Source organism: Aquarana catesbeiana, linkage group LG02 (assembly GCF_042186555.1).
Source record: "Aquarana catesbeiana isolate 2022-GZ linkage group LG02, ASM4218655v1, whole genome shotgun sequence".
Taxonomy (NCBI): Eukaryota; Metazoa; Chordata; class Amphibia; order Anura; family Ranidae; genus Aquarana; species Aquarana catesbeiana.
The window spans coordinates 701005566-701023206 of record NC_133325.1 but is presented as its reverse complement, the minus strand read 5'-3'; the positions used below and the strand labels follow the sequence as shown (position 1 = coordinate 701023206).

At 43.3% G+C, this 17641-nt stretch overlaps 1 protein-coding gene across 2 annotated transcripts in view; it reads right to left on the bottom strand.

Annotated features, from left to right (window-relative positions):
* LOC141129114 (transient receptor potential cation channel subfamily V member 3-like) overlaps positions 1-8025 on the bottom strand; it is a 103060-nt gene extending 95035 nt beyond the window's left edge. For both annotated transcript variants that reach the window (XM_073616917.1, XM_073616918.1), the window contains exon 1: positions 7756-8025. In XM_073616917.1, the coding sequence (XP_073473018.1) occupies positions 7756-7865 (110 nt within the window). In that variant the 5' untranslated portion in view covers positions 7866-8025. The remainder of the gene's footprint in view (positions 1-7755) is intronic.
* Between the last annotated feature and the right edge of the window lie 9616 nt (positions 8026-17641).

Sequence of the window (17641 nt, the reverse complement as noted above, 5' to 3'; positions counted from 1 at the left end):
GCGGACACATCTCTGCTGACATCCACCTGCCCATAAGAGTCAATGGATGGCCTGCTTGGATCCGCCTAAAGACAGGCAGATCCGAGCGGGCTTGTCGTGTGAAAGGGGCCCAAAACTGGAGTTTACAGTTTACAAAATCTGGTGCAGCTGTGCATGGTAGCCAATCAGCTTCTAACTTTGGCTTGTTCAATTAAGCTTTGACAAAAAAACCTGGAAGCTGATTGGTTTCTATGCAGAGCCCCACCTTATTTTGCACTCTCCAGTTTTAGTAAATTAGCCCCTTTCTGTCTTAGGGTGTCTCCACTCCAGTTGAAGGAGCATCAGAGACATCCTTTGACAGCAACATTGTCAGTCTGGGGAGAGGGTAGCGTTATGCCGCGTACACACGGTCGGACTTTTCGGCTACAAAAGTCCGACGGACGCCGACGGACCAAGTCCGGCGGACAATCCAATCGTGTGTGGGCTTCCCCGGACTTTCAGCGGACTTTTCCAGCCGCAAATCTGACGGACTTTAGATTTGGAACTTGCTTCAAATCTTTATGTCGTAACTCCGCCGGACCCAGAAATCCGCTCGTCTGTATGCTAGTCCGATGGACAAAAACCGACGCTAGGGCAGCTATTGGCTACTGGCTATCAACTTCCTCATTTTAGTCCGGTGTACGTCATCACGTACGAATCTGGACTTTTGTGTGATCGTGTGTAGGCAAGTCCGGTCGTTAGAAAGTCTGTTGAAAGTCCGCCAAAAGTGAGTCGAAAGTCTGTCGGACGGGCTGTCGGACTTTTGTAGCTGAAAAGTCCGACCGTGTGTACGCGGCATTAGATTCACTAGCAGATTTAGATGGACTCGACTAACAAATTAAAGCTTTTGTCTTTCCTTTGGGGTGAAGGTTTTACAAAAGCAGACCATTGTAAGCACCCCTGTCAGTGAAAAATGGTTTGTCTCAACCCTCTAACTGCCACTTTTACTGGACAACTAGTCTGGTAAATGGGAACCAAACCCTACTATCCTTTACAGGTAAGGAAGCTTCCCCTGTTTGATCTGCAGTTGCCGCGGCGCTGCATATGTGATCAGCTATGACACCAGTCATGATGGCTTGACAGTTTGTTTGAGAGCTGACATAAGCACATTAGTTACTGTAATGCCGCCTACACACGAGTGGAATTTCCGACAGAAAGAGTCCGATGGGAGCTTTTCATCGTATATTCCGACCCCATCTGACTTTTTCCATTGAAAATTCAGATGGACTTAGATAGAGAACATGTTCTATATTTTTCGGACGGAACAAATAACTATCGGAAAAAATGCTCATCTGTATGCTGTTCTGACGCACCACAAATGACGCATGCTCTGAAGCAAGTAGGAGACAGAAGCTATTGGCTACTGGCTATTGAACTTCTGTTTTTAGTCCCGTCGTACGTCACCGTGTTCTGGACGGTCGGAATTTGGTGTGACCGTGTGTATGCAAGACAGCTTGAGCGGAATTCCGTCGGAACTCCGTCGTAAAAACCTTCAGAGTTTATTCCGACGGCAAAACCAATCATGTGTGCAGGGCATTACAGTTATTCCTGGCATGCCTTAAATGTAACTGTTTTGAGAACCAGTTAAATCAGTGGGTTTATGAAGTTCTGGTTCAAGAAAGTTAAAAGGAAGGAAGGAAGTTAAAAATAACAGAATTATTAGCCAGATCACCAGGTGAACACAAAGGACAGAAAGCCTAAAAAAAGATGGTAATAAAGAAAACAAATGCAGCCACCACATCAAAGGATTGATAAGCTGCATTATAATTTTTTAAGTGGACGTAAACCCCATTCATGAAATCTGACCTAGGCACATATATCTGTAGTGTCTAATGGGGCGTACACACGGTCGGACTTTTCAGCTACAAAAGTCCGACAGCCTGTCCGACAGACTTTCGACGGACTTTCGACGGACTTGCGGCGGACTTTCTAACGAACAGACTTGCCCCCACACGATCACACAAAAGTCCGTCGAATTCTTACGTGATGACGTACACCGGACTAAAATAAGGAAGTTGATAGCCAGTAGCCAATAGCTGCCCTAGCGTGGGTTTTTGTCCGTCAGACTAGCATACAGACGAGCGGATTTTTCGACCGGACTCGAGTCCGTCGGAAAGATTTGAAGCATGTTTCAAATCTAAAGTCCGTCGGATTTGAGGCTGAAAAAGTCCGTTGAAAGTCCGGAGAAGCCCACACACGATCGGATTACCAGCCAGCTTTAGTCCGTCAGCGTCCGTTGGACTTTTGTAGACGAAAAGTCTGACCGTGTGTACGCGGCATTACTTATCTCTTTCCAAACAGTGTCTTTCTGATGCTCAGTTCCTCTGTTATCAGCATGATAACTTCTGATAAGTTCTGGGACACAGGAGATAAAAGCAGCTGGAAATTTGTGTTGGGGAGGGAGCTTAGAGATAGATAAACAGGGATTCTTATTTATTCACAGTACAGCTCTACAAAGTTTCTTTGTTCCTCTGCCTATGTGGAGTTCTGTGCCTTTCCTCCAATCAGCTCTCACACAGTGTATGCACAGACTCCCCTCCCACTGCTTAAACAGGAAGAAAAATTTCTAACAGGATGTGCACTTTCTAAAGAATGTAGAAAGCTGAAGACAGCAGATATACATGTAAAACTTATGTAGGGAGATTTGTTTCATCTCTGTGTATCATCTGAGGATGTTCAATTCACTGGGGATATGTGAGGGTTTACATCCACTTTAATATAATTTGCTGCCTGACAGCCTAATAAGCTGTATTTTACCTTTGCTGGTCTGCTTAGGACAGGGGAGTGTTTCAGGTCTCCTGCACTTACAGGACTGCCTGAATCTGCTGCCTGTGATGTGAGACGCCATCCACTCCCCCCAACTGGGCACATTCACTTGGGTTGGTTGTTATGCTCTAGGGAGTCTCTCTGCATATATACACTATATTTCCAGAAGTATTGGGACACCTGCCTTTATACCCACATCAGGGCTGTAGATCATTTTTTTCCTGGGGGGGGGGGGGGTCAGCCTTATGTACCCAGAAATAATAATTAGCACGCCTACCATGCTGTGACAAATTGTAGTGTATAAATACAGTATATACAGTGCCCCCAGCAGGGACATCTGTCGGTGAAGCAAATAGTAAACTTGGACTTATGCTGGCCGTACATTATATGAAAAATCGTCCGAAATTCGGTCATTTAGACAGTTTGTTCGTTTTTCGGTCAGTTAATGGGCAAAGAACCGATAATCATTGGGACATTTTTGAGCCAAAAATACGAAGGACAAGTTTGGAAATTTTCTGCCGAACGAACGATAAATTGAAAGGTTAATGTGTTTCCCGTCCAAACTGTCTGCACTAGGTATATGTAAAAAAAACAAAACAAAAAATGCATTCATTTATGTCCACTGAACGATTCATCAGTCATTACATGATGACACTATTGTTTGTGCTCGCGGCCGAATTTTCGTTTTTCAAAAACGGGTTCAGCCGATTTTTTGTATAGTGTATGGCCAGCATTAGGATTCAATGTCTAGTTTCTAAAGCGGTCAATCTGTAAGGCTGTTTATACAGGGAATTTTCTTTATATTAAGGGCTGAGCTTCTGGCTAATTGGGGTGTCCTGTGTACAGAGAGAGCTGCTTTGCCTCTGTGTATACACAGGCTTTGCCATTGCTTCCAGGTGTTTTTTCCTGCACAGCAGCTCTCTCCCTGGCTTTCACTCCTCATGCCTCACCTAATTTTGTACACAACACTCTCTGCTGCAGTCCTCTCTCCACCCAACATCTCCTGTACTGCAGGTCACTTGCTCCCCACTCCCTGCTGGCTCTCTCTGCATGCTTCTGCTTATGGGCCCCACCAATAACTTCTACTTTCCCAAAATGCCTCCCCCTGCACTTTCTTTTTGCCAATGGGTGCAGCCAAATCAGGCTGTGGATGCAGTGAATCAGAGTTATCCTCTCCACTGTCCTATCATCAATGGCGTCCCTAGGGGAGGGGGTCAGAGGGGGCCCTGACCCCCCCCAACATTATGCTGTGCCCCACCATGTGCCCCCCAATTAAAATTTTTTTTTTACAAAAAGGCAATGCCTTTTTGTTTGCATTCATAGTGGATGCGCCACATCTTACTCAGGCCGCCACTGGAGTGACACAGTCTCTATTGAGAGGGATAGCGTCCCCAGTCAGCTCCTGCGGGTGATTCTTCCCTGCTCCCTCTGCTTGCTGACACTGCATAATGTGAGTGCTCACACAACCACGGCTGCCCGATCTGCTTCTTCCCCTGCATCCTTATTGGCAGGGAGAAGAGCGAGTTGCAGGAAGGACTCCACCAGGACTCTCAGTTACTGAAAAAACAGACTGATTTCTCCCATCCTTAGGACAGGAGAACCAGCCTGTAAATTACAAGAGATGCCAGACTAGCGCTGTCAATAGCAGGGGCAGGACAGCAAGAGGAGGCTGGGAAACCCCACAGTGGCAGAACACCAGGGCCCGGTGGCAAGACAACCTTTGCAACCCTGATAGTTCTCCCACTGCTTTGGACCCTTATATTTTCTTGGTATGCTGGTTACATATATCTCTTGTTTTCTGCCACCCTGGGGGGCCCCAATACAGTAGGAAGGGAGCTTACTGCAGTACATGTGAAAGGGCCCGTTGTGGGATCGTAGTAAAGGACCCCAGGATAGATAGATAAATATATATATATATATATATATATATATATATATATATATATATATATATATATATATATATATATATAAATTATATATATAATTGCATTTTATAGTTGCCCCCCTACTTTTGTCCCTGCCCCCCCATGTGCCCCCCCTAAATATGAAAGCTGGAGACGCCACTGCCTATCATTAGGGCCACCATTAGAAATCATAGGGCCCAGTACAGATTGCAGCTAAGCCCAAATTTTACACTTCTAGATATTCTCTATAATATAGCAAATATTCACCGTTTGAGTTCTATTCTACAGTCCCTTGAAAAAGTATTCATACTCCTTGAAATTTTCCACATTTTGTCATGTTACAACTAAAATCGTAAATGTATTTTATTGGGATTTTATGTGATAGACCAACACAAAGTGGCACATAAGTAAAGTGGAAGGAAAATAATAAATGGTTTTCAATTTTTTTTACAAATAAATATCTGAAAAGTGTTGGGTGCATTTGTATTCAGCCCTTTCCATGCAATTACAGCTGCAAGTCTTTTTGGGTATGTCTCTACCAGTTTTGCACATCTAGAGAGTGAAATTTTTGCCTGTTCTTCTTTGCTAAATAGCTCAAGCTCTGCCAAATTAGATGGAGAGCGTCTGTGAACAGCAGTTTAAGGCTTGCCACAGATTCTCAATTGGATTTAGGTCTGGACTTTGACTGGGTCATTCTAACACATGAATATGTTTTGATCTAAACCATTCCTTTGTAGCTCTGGCTGTACGTTTAGGGTCGTTGTCCTGCTGGAAGGTGAACCTCATCCTAGTCTCAAGTCTTTTGCAGACTCTAATGCCGCATACACACGGTCAGACTTTCCGACGGGAAATGTTCGATGTGAGCTTGTTGTCAGAAGGTCCGACCGTGTGTATGCTCCATCGAACATTTGCTGTCGTAATTTTCGGCCATAAATGTTTGAGAGCAGGTTCTCAAATTTTCCACCAACTTCACTTGTTGTTGGAAAGTCTGATCGCATGTACACAAGTCCGTCACACAAAAGCTCACGCATGCTCGGAATCAAGCAGAAGGAGCCGCACTGGCTATTGAACCTCCTTTTTCTCGGCTTTTCGTATGTCTTGTGCGTCACCGCGTTCTCACGTTTGGAATTTCCGACAACATTTGTGTGACCATGTATATGCAAGACAAGTTTTAGCCAACATCCTTCAGAAAAAAAATCCACGGTTTTGTTGTCGGAATGTCCGATCGTGTGTACGCGGCATAACAGGTTTTCTTCTAAAACTGCCCTGTATTTGGCTCCATCCATCTTCCTATCAACTCTGACCAGCTTCCCTGTCCCTGCTGAAGGAAAGCATCCCCACAACATGATGCTGCCACCACCATGTTTCACGGTGGGGATGGTGTGTTCAGGGTGATGTGCAATGTTAGTTTTCTGCCACACATAGCGTTTTGCTTTAAGGCCAAAAAGTTAAACTTTGGTCTCATCTGACCAGAGCACCTTCTTCCACATGTTTGCTGTGTCCCCCACATCATGGCTTTCTTTCAACAATGGCTTTCTTCTTGCCACTTTTCCATAAAGGCCAGATTTGTGGAGTGCACGACTAATAGTTTTCCTGTGGACAGATTCTCCCACCTGAGCTGTGGATCTCTGCAGCTCCTCCAGAGTTACCATGGGCCTCTTCGCTGCTTCTCTGATTAATTCTCTCCTTGCCCGGCCTGTCAGTTTAGGTGGACGGCCATGTCTTGGTAGGTTTGCAGTTGTGCCATACTATTTCCATTTTCGGATGATCTATTGAACAGTGCTCTGCGAGATGTTCAAAGCTTGGGATTTTTTTTTTTATAACCTGACCCTGCTTTAAAGTTCTCCACAACTTTATCCCTGACCTGTCTGGTTTATTTTTTGGCTTCCATGATGCTTTTGGTTCACTAAGGTTCTCTGACAAACTCTGACAATCTAAGGGGTTCACAGTACAGCTGTATTTATACTGAGATTAAATTACACACAGGTGGACTCTATTTACTAATTAGGTTACTTATGAAGACAATTAGTTCCACTAGATTTTAGTTAGGGGTATTAGAGTAAAGGGGGCTGAATACAAATGCACGCCACACTTTTCACTTATTTATTTGTAAAAAAATTTGAAAAACATTTATAATTTTCCTTCCACTTCACAATTATGTGCCGCTTTGTGTTGGTCTATCACATAAAACCCCAATAAAATACATTTACGTTTTTGATTGTAACATGACAAAATGTGGAATATTTCAAGGGGTGTGAATACTTTTTCAAGGCACTGTATGTCAATCTGTCATAAAAGAAACACGAAGGCTGCCATTGTGGAACTCTTCTGAACATGCTAATGCTTGGCTGCAAAGCTAATCCTCTTACTTCTATACTTCAGGTCACTATCTTGAAACAAATATACAGATAAGTACTTATGCAATTTCATTGATTCTCTGAACTCCAATTTTGTTTTGGGACAGTGACTCAGAAAGAAGCTTTTGGATTTGCATAACAGCCAAGCAGGTTAGTATTTTTCAGGAAGTCAGCAATAGCAGCACTTGTATTTGTCATTTGATACTCACAATCCTATATACACCCAAAATTCACACCCATTATTCATTGTGTTGTTAGCTGTTCTTTCAAGGAAAAACCGGCTTGTTTCAGCCCAGCTCTACGTCACGAGCTCAGACAAACTTTGCAAGGCTGTGAAACAGATACTAGTTTGAATTACTCAGATGCCACATTCAAAGAAATTGTAACTAAAATCGTTTATATTTTATCCTGGGCATGTTAATAGTGTAAACCTAGTTATATTCCAAATTTTGTGGTAACTAAAGAATAATGATAGCATAGTACTGTAAAAAAAAAAAAAGGAAAACAGGAGCAAAGTTGTAGATACTGCATATAACATCAAGAGCATTGTTTAAATTTTTTAGTAATAAAAGATTAGATCTGATTTTTTTTTTTTTTTTTGCTACAGATAACTCTCAGGTGTGCCTTTTTTTTTTTGCTGCAGCATTAATAAACCAGTTCTGATAAACTTACATTTTAGGAGGTAACTATAAAGCAAATGTACATACCCTTCAGTAACATGTGAATCCATAGGCTTCGTAAACACTGGGTTAATAGACACTAATGATGAAAAAATAAAATCTTTAGGCTCCACGAGATTGGGGGCTTCTGAAGTCATCTTGCCAAAAATTCAATAGTATATGATTAAAAAATATCTTATAAAATTGAGAAATCTGTTTCCATCGCTTGTCGGGTAGATGTAGCAAGCTTTATCGGCTGTGTAATCAGGCAACATGAATGTACATGAAGTTGAAGACACTCGGTTGGGGGCTGGGACATTATACTACTGGCCAAACCTGTTACACAACGTTGAATGTGTATGTCAACATTGTCCTGAAAAGAAAACTTCAAAATTCTAGCTTCGCATTGCATAATGCTGTGGGATGCATTGCTTTGTTGACAGTGATACAGACCAAAGAAAAATCAAATACTTCTCTAAAATCTGATTACTTATTTAGTATTTTTCAGTGCTTAGGGCTAAAGCATAGGTCCCAACTTTCCCTGTTTTGGAGAGACTGTCCGTCTTTTGAAACAAAGTTTCTTTATTCCTCTTCCTTCCTCATTTGCACCTCATTCTGCTGTACACTAGTTTTAGAACAATATAAAAATGTAAAAAAGTAAACTGCTCTTGGTGCAGTTAAATTTGAATAAAGTAAATGACTATTAACAAAGAACAGTGATAACAGCAGCACTTACAGATATCCGAATATCCCAATATCCACATTTAATATGAACAAACAAAGTGTTGCGCTGTTAAATATCCATTAAATAATCATATACATCATTCTAGCAAATCAACTGTGAATTACAGAAAAATCCAGACAAAATAAATTCCAACAGAAAAAGGTCCACTATGAAGTCCTAATCCTTTCATCCCCTTCACCAGTTCCAGTGCTCCTGGTCACCACCACATAGATCAGCTTATCAGAAAATCAGAACTCAGTACACAGGAGGTCTAATATGGCTTTATGTTGCTTGCAGATGGATGGATGTCTCTCTGTAAATAGCCACACACATTAGAAGTGGAAGAATCCACATAGTGTAGTAATTTCCCAATAGATTTATATAAAAAAAAAAAAAAGTGAAATACTTACAAATCAAGCATTGAAACTAGCAAATGCTGCCCATCTGAGCTGGCATGATGACGTCACAATGTAGCTTCGGCTTTTGAGTTTCACCCTACAGAACATGTTCAGGGGGATGCTGGAGACTCTGGCATGGTGGTGAAAGGATTAAAACTTCACAGTGGACTTTTTCTGTTGGAATTTATTTTGTGTGAACTTTTCTGTAATTCACAGTTGATTTGTTGGAAAGCAAGGTGGCTCTCCTGCACCTCACGTACCTAGTACATGATTCGCACGTCGGGCTAGGGAGGGGGCTCACGCTTTGTTGTGATTGGCTTCAGCAGGGACCAATCAGCGGGTGCTGATTGGTCCCTGATGATGACGTCACAACGTAGCTTCGGCTTTTGAGTTTCACCCTACAGAACATCTTCTGGGGGATTTCAACAAAAGCAAAGGTTTAGGGACTTTATGGACATATGGCCTGGTAAGGCCGATGTGCCATCCCTTGGGACTTTAATTGAAATTGTGGCCTGGTAAGGCCCATATTTCCATCCCTATTGTAGATCAAAAGAAGGGGAGAGGACAGGGAGGTGGGACTTTGAGTGAAGCATATGATGACAATGAGATACAAATGGTGAAATTATTTGGAGGGTTTTAATGATTGTCATGAAATACAGTCAAGTATAAATCATGTAAAATATACAATACATAGTATTAATAGCATAATGGTGTAAAACATGAAGTGCTACAAGTTCATTATCACATTGTATAATAGGCAATGAACTTCCAAAATTCACCAAGACAGGTAGGGATAAAAATTGGTAATACATAATAATCCTTGCATGGCCTATGACCACAAGATCCAAAACAGGGGGGTATAAAGGGTAGACATAGTATCAAAGGTACTGATTGGTAATGAAACGTGTGGCAGCTCAACGCGTTTCGTGACTAGAAGGTCACTCGTCAGGAGCAAGCACAAGATGAATCTGGGGGTAAAAAGATTGGTTCAATTGATGGTCTGTGGATAAACATGTAGAATAGCGGGGTGGAACCCCCTATCTAAATACCAATGGACTCACTAGGTTCGTATGGTGGTGGTGTGGAGCCGTGCAACAAGGCCATCCGAAATGATACTCCCACCCGGGAGCCGCGGCGGACATCTCACCCGAAGCGTCCCCACAGGCGACAACCATGGCAGGCAGAGGGACACAAGGCAACCTGGGTGGAAATAGGCAGGGGAGTGTAGGAAATTAGTATCGGGGGACAAGTGTGAGGATGGCCTTGTTGCACGGCTCCACACCACCATCATACGAACCTAGTGAGTCCATTGGTATTTAGATAGGGGGTTCCACCCCGCTATTCTACATGTTTATCCACAGACCATCAATTGAACCTATTTTTTTACCCCCAGATTCATCTTGTGCTTGCTCCTGACCTTCTAGTCACGAAACGCGTTGAGCTGCCACACGTTTCATTACCAATCAGTACCTTTGATACTATGTCTACCCTTTATACCCCCCCTGTTTTGGATCTTGTGGTCATAGGCAGTGCAAGGATTATTATGTATTACCAATTTTTATCCCTACCTGTCTTGGTGAATTTTGGAGGTTCATTGCCTATTATACAATGTGATAATGAACTTGTAACACTTCATGTTTTACACCATTATGCTATTAATGCTATGTATTGTATATTTTACATGTTTTATACTTGACTGTATTTCATGACAATCATTAAAACCCTCCAAATAATTTCACCATTTGTACCTCATTGTCATCATATGCTTCACTCAAAGTCCCACCTCCCTGTCCTCTCCCCTTCTTTTGATCTTCTGGGGGATGCTGGAGACTCTGGCATGGTGGTGAAAGGATTAAAACTTCACAGTGGACTTTTTCTGTTGGAATTTATTTTGTGTGAACTTTTCTGTAATTCACAGTTGATTTGTTGGAAAGCAAGGTGGCTCTCTTGCGCCGGATCACGTACCTAGTACATGATTCGCGCGTCGGGCTAGGGAGGGGGCTCACGCTTTGTTGTGATTGGCTTAAGCAGGGACAGTGAGCGGGTGCTGATTGGTCCCTGATGATGATGTCACAAGCTAGCTTCGGCTTTTGAGTTTCACCCTACAGAACATCTGGGGGATGCTGGAGACTCTGGCATGGTGGTGAAAGGATTAAAACTTCACAGTGGACTTTTTCTGTTGGAATTTATTTTGTGTGAACTTTTCTGTAATTCACAGTTGATTTGTTGGAAAGCAAGGTGGCTCTCCTGCACGGATCACGTATCTAGTACATGATTCGCGCGTCGGGCTAGGGAGGGGGCTCACACTTTGTTGTGATTGGCTTCAGCAGGGACCAATCAGCGGGTGCTGATTGGTCCCTGATGATGACGTCACAACGTAGCTTCGGCTTTTGAGTTTCACCCTACAGAACATCTTCTGGGGGATTTCAACAAAAGCAAAGGTTTAGGGACTTTATGGACATATGGCCTGGTAAGGCCGATGTGCCATCCCTTGGGCCTTTAATTGAAATTGTGGCCTGGTAAGGCCCCATATTTCCATCCCTATTGTATATCAAAAGAAGGGGAGAGGACAGGGAGGTGGGACTTTGAGTGAAGCATATGATGACAATGAGGTACAAATGGTGAAATTATTTGGAGGGTTTTAACCTCCCTGGCGGTATGATTATTTCGGATTTTAGGTGCTGAAAGCGGTACAATTATTTTGCATGGAAATTTGGCGTTTTATATTGTAGGTCTGTAATTCTTAACAATAACACACTTAAATCTGTCCAGACAAGAGTCTAGTAGATATCCCGGGTATGATAAAGTTTGAAACACAAAATATAAATTATAATATAATAAATAAAAATAAATAATTAAAAAAATAAAAAAATAATAATAAAATAAATTTCCCCACGATTCACTATCGCTCAATTCTGCAAGTGTTCTAATTTACTATCGCTGTTTTCTAGCTGGTCTAAAGCCACTTTTGATGTAAAGGGACACTTTTTGGTTGCTATGGACAATCTCCAGTTTCCAGGCAGAAAGAACAGTATATACAATATAAAACTGCATGCAGGGCATAGGACAAAGCACTGGGGACAAAAGGGATGTGAAATAATTTCATACAGTACTGTAATCTGTAAGATTACAGTACTGTATGTGTTATGGTTTTTACACTTTTTTGAATTTGCCGCCAGGCTCCGCCCCCGTGCGTTGCGCCGCTCGCAGGGAACGGAGCCTGGCACGGAGAGGCTTCGGAGGAGGACGGAGCCCACGGACACAGCGGGGGACATTGCAGGATCCCGGGGACAAGGTAAGTAAAGCCTCACCAGGATCCTGCGATGTAATCCCGAGTGTGGCTCGGGGTTACCGCTAATGGTCCTGAATTTTAACCCCGAGCTACACTCGGGAAAACCGCCAGGGAGGTTAATGATTGTCATGAAATACAGTCAAGTATAAAACATGTAAAATATACAATACATAGCATTAATAGCATGATGGTGTAAAACATGAAGTGTTACAAGTTCATTATCACATTGTATAATAGGCAATGAACCTCCAAAATTCACCAAGACGGGTAGGGATAAAAATTGGTAATACATAATAATCCTTGCACTGCCTATGACCACAAGATCCAAAACAGGGGGGGTATAAAGGGTAGACATAGTATCAAAGGTACTGATTGGTAATGAAACGTTAGGCAGCTCAACGCGTTTCGTGACTAGAAGGTCGCTCGTCGGGAGCAAGCACAAGATGAATCTGGGGGTAAAAAGATTGGTTCAATTGATGGTCTGTGGATAAACATGTAGAATAGCGGGGTGGAACCCCCTATCTAAATACCAATGGACTCACTAGGTTCGTATGGTGGTGGTGTGGAGCCGTGCAACAAGGCCATCCGAAATGATACTCCCACCCGGGAGCCGTGGCGGACATCTCACCCGAAGCGCCCCCACAGGCGACAACCATGGCAGGCAGAGGGACACAAGGCAACCTGGGTGGAAATAGGCAGGGGAGTGTAGGAAATTAGTATCGGGGGACAAGTGGGAGGATGGCCTTGTTGCACGGCTCCACACCACCATCATACGAACCTAGTGAGTCCATTGGTATTTAGATAGGGGGTTCCATCCCGCTATTCTACATGTTTATCCACAGACCATCAATTGAACCAATCTTTTTACCCCCAGATTCATCTTGTGCTTGCTCCTGACGAGTGACCTTCTAGTCACAAAACGCGTTGAGCTGCCACACGTTTCATTACCAATCAGTACCTTTGATACTATGTCTACCCTTTATACCCCCCCTGTTTTGGATCTTGTGGTCATAGGCAGTGCAAGGATTATTATGTATTACCAATTTTTATCCCTACCTGTCTTGGTGAATTTTGGAGGTTCATTGCCTATTATACAATGTGATAATGAACTTGTAACACTTCATGTTTTACACCATTATGCTATTAATGCTATGTATTGTATATTTTACATGTTTTATACTTGACTGTATTTCATGACAATCATTAAAACCCTCCAAATAATTTCACCATTTGTACCTCATTGTCATCATATGCTTCACTCAAAGTCCCACCTCCCTGTCCTCTCCCCTTCTTTTGATCTTCTGGGGGATGCTGGAGACTCTGGCATGGTGGTGAAAGGATTAAAACTTCACAGTGGACTTTTTCTGTTGGAATTTATTTTGTGTGAACTTTTCTGTAATTCACAGTTGATTTGTTGGAAAGCAAGGTGGCTCTCTTGCGCCGGATCACGTACCTAGTACATGATTCGCGCGTCAGGCTAGGGAGGGGGCTCACACTTTGTTGTGATTGGCTTCAGCAGGGACCAATCAGCGGGTGCTGATTGGTCCCTGATGATGATGTCACAACGTAGCTTCGGCTTTTGAGTTTCACCCTACAGAACATCTTCTGGGGGATGCTGGAGACTTTGGCATGGTGGTGAAAGGATTAAAACTTCACAGTAGACTTTTTCTGTTGGAATTTATTTTGTGTGAACTTTTCTGTAATTCACAGTTGATTTGTTGGAAAGCAAGGTGGCTCTCCTGCACCGGATCACGTACCTAATACATGATTTGCGCATTGGGCTAGGGAGGGGGCTCGCGCTTTGTTGTGATTGGCTTCAGCAGGGACCAATCAGCGGGTGCTGGTTGCTGATTGGTCTCCGGCACCCGATGATCAGCTCCGGAGATAAGCGAAGAGAGCACTGTGTAGGTAAACATAGAGCTCTCTTCTGACAGCAGCAATCTGTTGTTTTTTTTGGTTTGCGTGGGCACTGGCGTATACTCAAGTACAACAAGACAGTCATTCTTGTCTCTGGGTGGCTGTACACAGCACCTGGGCTTTTTAGGTGGGGGAAATTTGCTGAAATTCACCTTGCCTTACCCATGTGCAAGAGGCCTTGTGTTGCTGGCACCAAGCATGTTAGAGGTTCTTAACAATTTTTAACAATTTAAAAAAGGTATTTTTTATAGGGTTTGCTATTGCACCTGCCATGGTCAAATCACATAACTGTTATCTTCAGTAAGTATAAGTTCACACATACTCTCAATTACCCAAAATATTGGGACGCCTGCCTTTATATGCACACAGACTTTAATGGCATCCCAGTCTTAGTCCGTAGGGTTCTATACTGAGTTGGCCCACCCTTTGCAGCTATAACAGCTTCAACTCTTCTGGGAAGGCTGTCCACAAGGTTTAGGAGTGTGTCCATGGGAATGTTTGACCATTCTTCCAGAAGCGCATTTGTGAGATCAGGCACTGATGTTGGACAAGTAGGCCTGGTGTGCATTCTCCGCTCGAATTCATCCCAAAGGTGTTCTATCGGGTTGAGGTCATGTCTCCAAGCAGGCCAGTCAAGTTCCTTGCTTTGTGAACTGGTCCAAATCATTTGGTGGAGAGGTATGGCGTGAGGTTGTTTTTCAGGGGTTGGTGTTAGGGCCCTTAGTTCCAGTGAAGGGAACTCTTAAGGAGTCAGCATATCAAGACATTATGGACAATTTCATGCTCCCAACTTTGTAGGAAAAGTTTGGGGATGGCCTCTTTCTGTCACAACATGGAACCAGTTCACAAAGTAAAGTCCATAAAGACATGGATGAGTGAGTTGGGGTGGAGAAACTTGACTGGTCTGCACAGAGTCCTGACCTCAACCCGATAGATCAGTTTTGGGGTGCATTAGAGCGGAGACTGTGAACCAGGCCTTCTCGTCCACATCAGTGCCCGAACTCACAAATACGCTTCTGGTAGAATGGGCAAACATTCCCATAGACACACTCCTAAACCTTGTGAACAGCCTTCCCAGAAGAGTTGAAGCTGTTATAGCTGCAAAGGGTGGGCCAACTCAATATTGAACCCTACCGACTAAGACTGGAATGCCAATAAAGCTCATGTGGTGTAAAGGCAGGTGCCCAAATACTTTTGGTAATATAGAGTATGTGGCTCCAGGAAAGTGTGTAAATCGCATGCGTTCCCACACCCACAAGGCACCCACAGCAAAAGCTGCTGTTTAGCAAACGCGTGGGGGTGCCATTAATTCTTAATGGCACCCCCACACATCTGAAAACACAGGATGTGATCTGCCACTAGGAGTTTGATCCTCCAGTTAGTTCCTTCAGGTGAGCAGTTGGAGCGCAATAGCACCAAGCTCCCACAGAAGTCCCAGCCACTCTTGAGAGCACTGCGCCAATTGCAGTAATTCGCTTCAAGAGAGTTGTCCCTGCGTCTTCAGATGCTTGCCTGTGGTGCAAGCCCAAAGAGTAATCTAGTTGTTCACCTGGGTACCCAAACCTACCCTGGACTTCAGTGCAGGAAACAGTGTTGCAGAAGTTAAGAACAGGTAGCTGTTTGTACTGACCTGTACTGCTTACTGTTTAGTGGTCATTCGCTATTAACTGTCACTACAGAACCTTATAGACTGTGCTTTACAGCAACCTAAGCTGGCTATAGCCAGATCGAAATTTGGTCGAATCACCTGAATTTTGATCAGTGTGTGGCTGTTCCTGTTCAACAGAAGTCGATTGTTACACAGAATTACTGTATGTCAAACGAGTGAGTTGTAAAACTTTTGTTAACTGCAACTGCTTCTCAGTGTATACTGACAGCACCGGGTCCCACTATTAGTATATACAGTGGGGACGGAAAGTATTCAGACCCCCTTAAATTTTTCACTCTTTGTTATATTGCAGCCATTTGCTAAAATCATTTAAGTTCATTTTTTTCCTAATTAATGTACACACAGCACCCCATATTGACAGAAAAACACAGAATTGTTGACATTTTTGCAGATTTATTAAAAAAGAAAAACTGAAATATCACATGGTCCTAAGTATTCAGACCCTTTGCTGTGACACTCATATATTTAACGCAGGTGCTGTCCATTTCTTCTGATCATCCTTGAGATGGTTCTACACCTTCATTTGAGTCCAGCTGTGTTTGATTATATTGATTGGACTTGATTAGGAAAGCCACACACCTGTCTATATAAGACCTTACAGCTCACAGTGCATGTCAGAGCAAATGAGAATCATGAGGTCAAAGGAACTGCCTGAAGATCTCAGAGACAGAATTGTGGCAAGGCACAGTTCTGGCCAAGGTTACAAAAAAATTTCTGCTGCACTTAAGGTTCCTAAGAGCACAGTGGCCTCCATAATCCTTAAATGGAAGACATTTGGGAGGACCAGAACCCTTCCTAGAGCTGGCCGTCCGGACAAACTGAGCTATCGGGGGAGAAGAGCCTTGGTGAGAGAGGTAAAGAAGAACCCAAAGATCACTATGGCTGAGCTCCAGAGATGCAGTCGGGAGATGGGAGAAAGTTGTAGAAAGTCAACCATCACTGCAGACCTCCACCAGTCGGGGCTTTATGGCAGAGTGGCCCGACGGAAGCCCCTCCTCAGTGCAAGACAGATGAAAGCCTGCATGGAGTTTGCTAAAAAACACCTGAAGGACTCCAAGATGGTGAGAAATAAGATTCTCTGGTCTGATGAGACCAAGATAGAACTTTTATGCCTTAATTCTAAGCGGTATGTGTGGAGAAAACCAGGCAGTGCTCATCACCTGTCCAATACAGTCCCAACAGTGAAGCATGGTGGTGGCAGCATCATGCTGTGGGGGTGTTTTTCAGCTGCAGGGACAGGACGACTGGTTGCAATCGAGGGAAAGATGAATGCGGCCAAGTACAGGGATATCCTGGATGAAAACCTGCTCCAGAGTGCTCAGGACCTCAGACTGGGCCAAAGGTTTACCTTCCAACAAGACAATGACCCTAAGCACACAGCTAAAATAACGAAGGAGTGGCTTCACAACAACTCAGTGACTGTTTTCGAATGGCCCAGCCAGAGCCCTGACTTAAACCCAATTGAGCATCCCTGGAGAGACCTAAAAATGGCTGTCCACCAACGTTTACCATCCAACCTGACAGAACTGGAGAGGATCTGCAAGGAGGAATGGCAGAGGATCCCCAAATCTAGGTGTGAAAAACTTGTTGCATCTTTCCCAAAAAGGCTCATGGCTGTATTAGATCAAAAGGGTGCTTCTACTAAATACTGAGCAAAGGGTCTGAATACTTAGGACCATGTGATATTTCAGTTCTTCTTTTTTAATAAATCTGCAAAAATGTCAACAATTCTGTGTTTTTCTGTCAATATGGGGTGCTTTGTGTACATTAATGAGGAAAAAAATGAAAAATGTAAGGGGGTCTGAATACTTTCCATCCCCACTGTAATGTCCCAGCAGAGGAGATTCTTCCATCCACCCTGTTTGTATGGATGAAGGAAGCTGTTTGTTTTTTTGTTCTGCCCACTGGCTGAATGAAAATAAACTACTCATCTA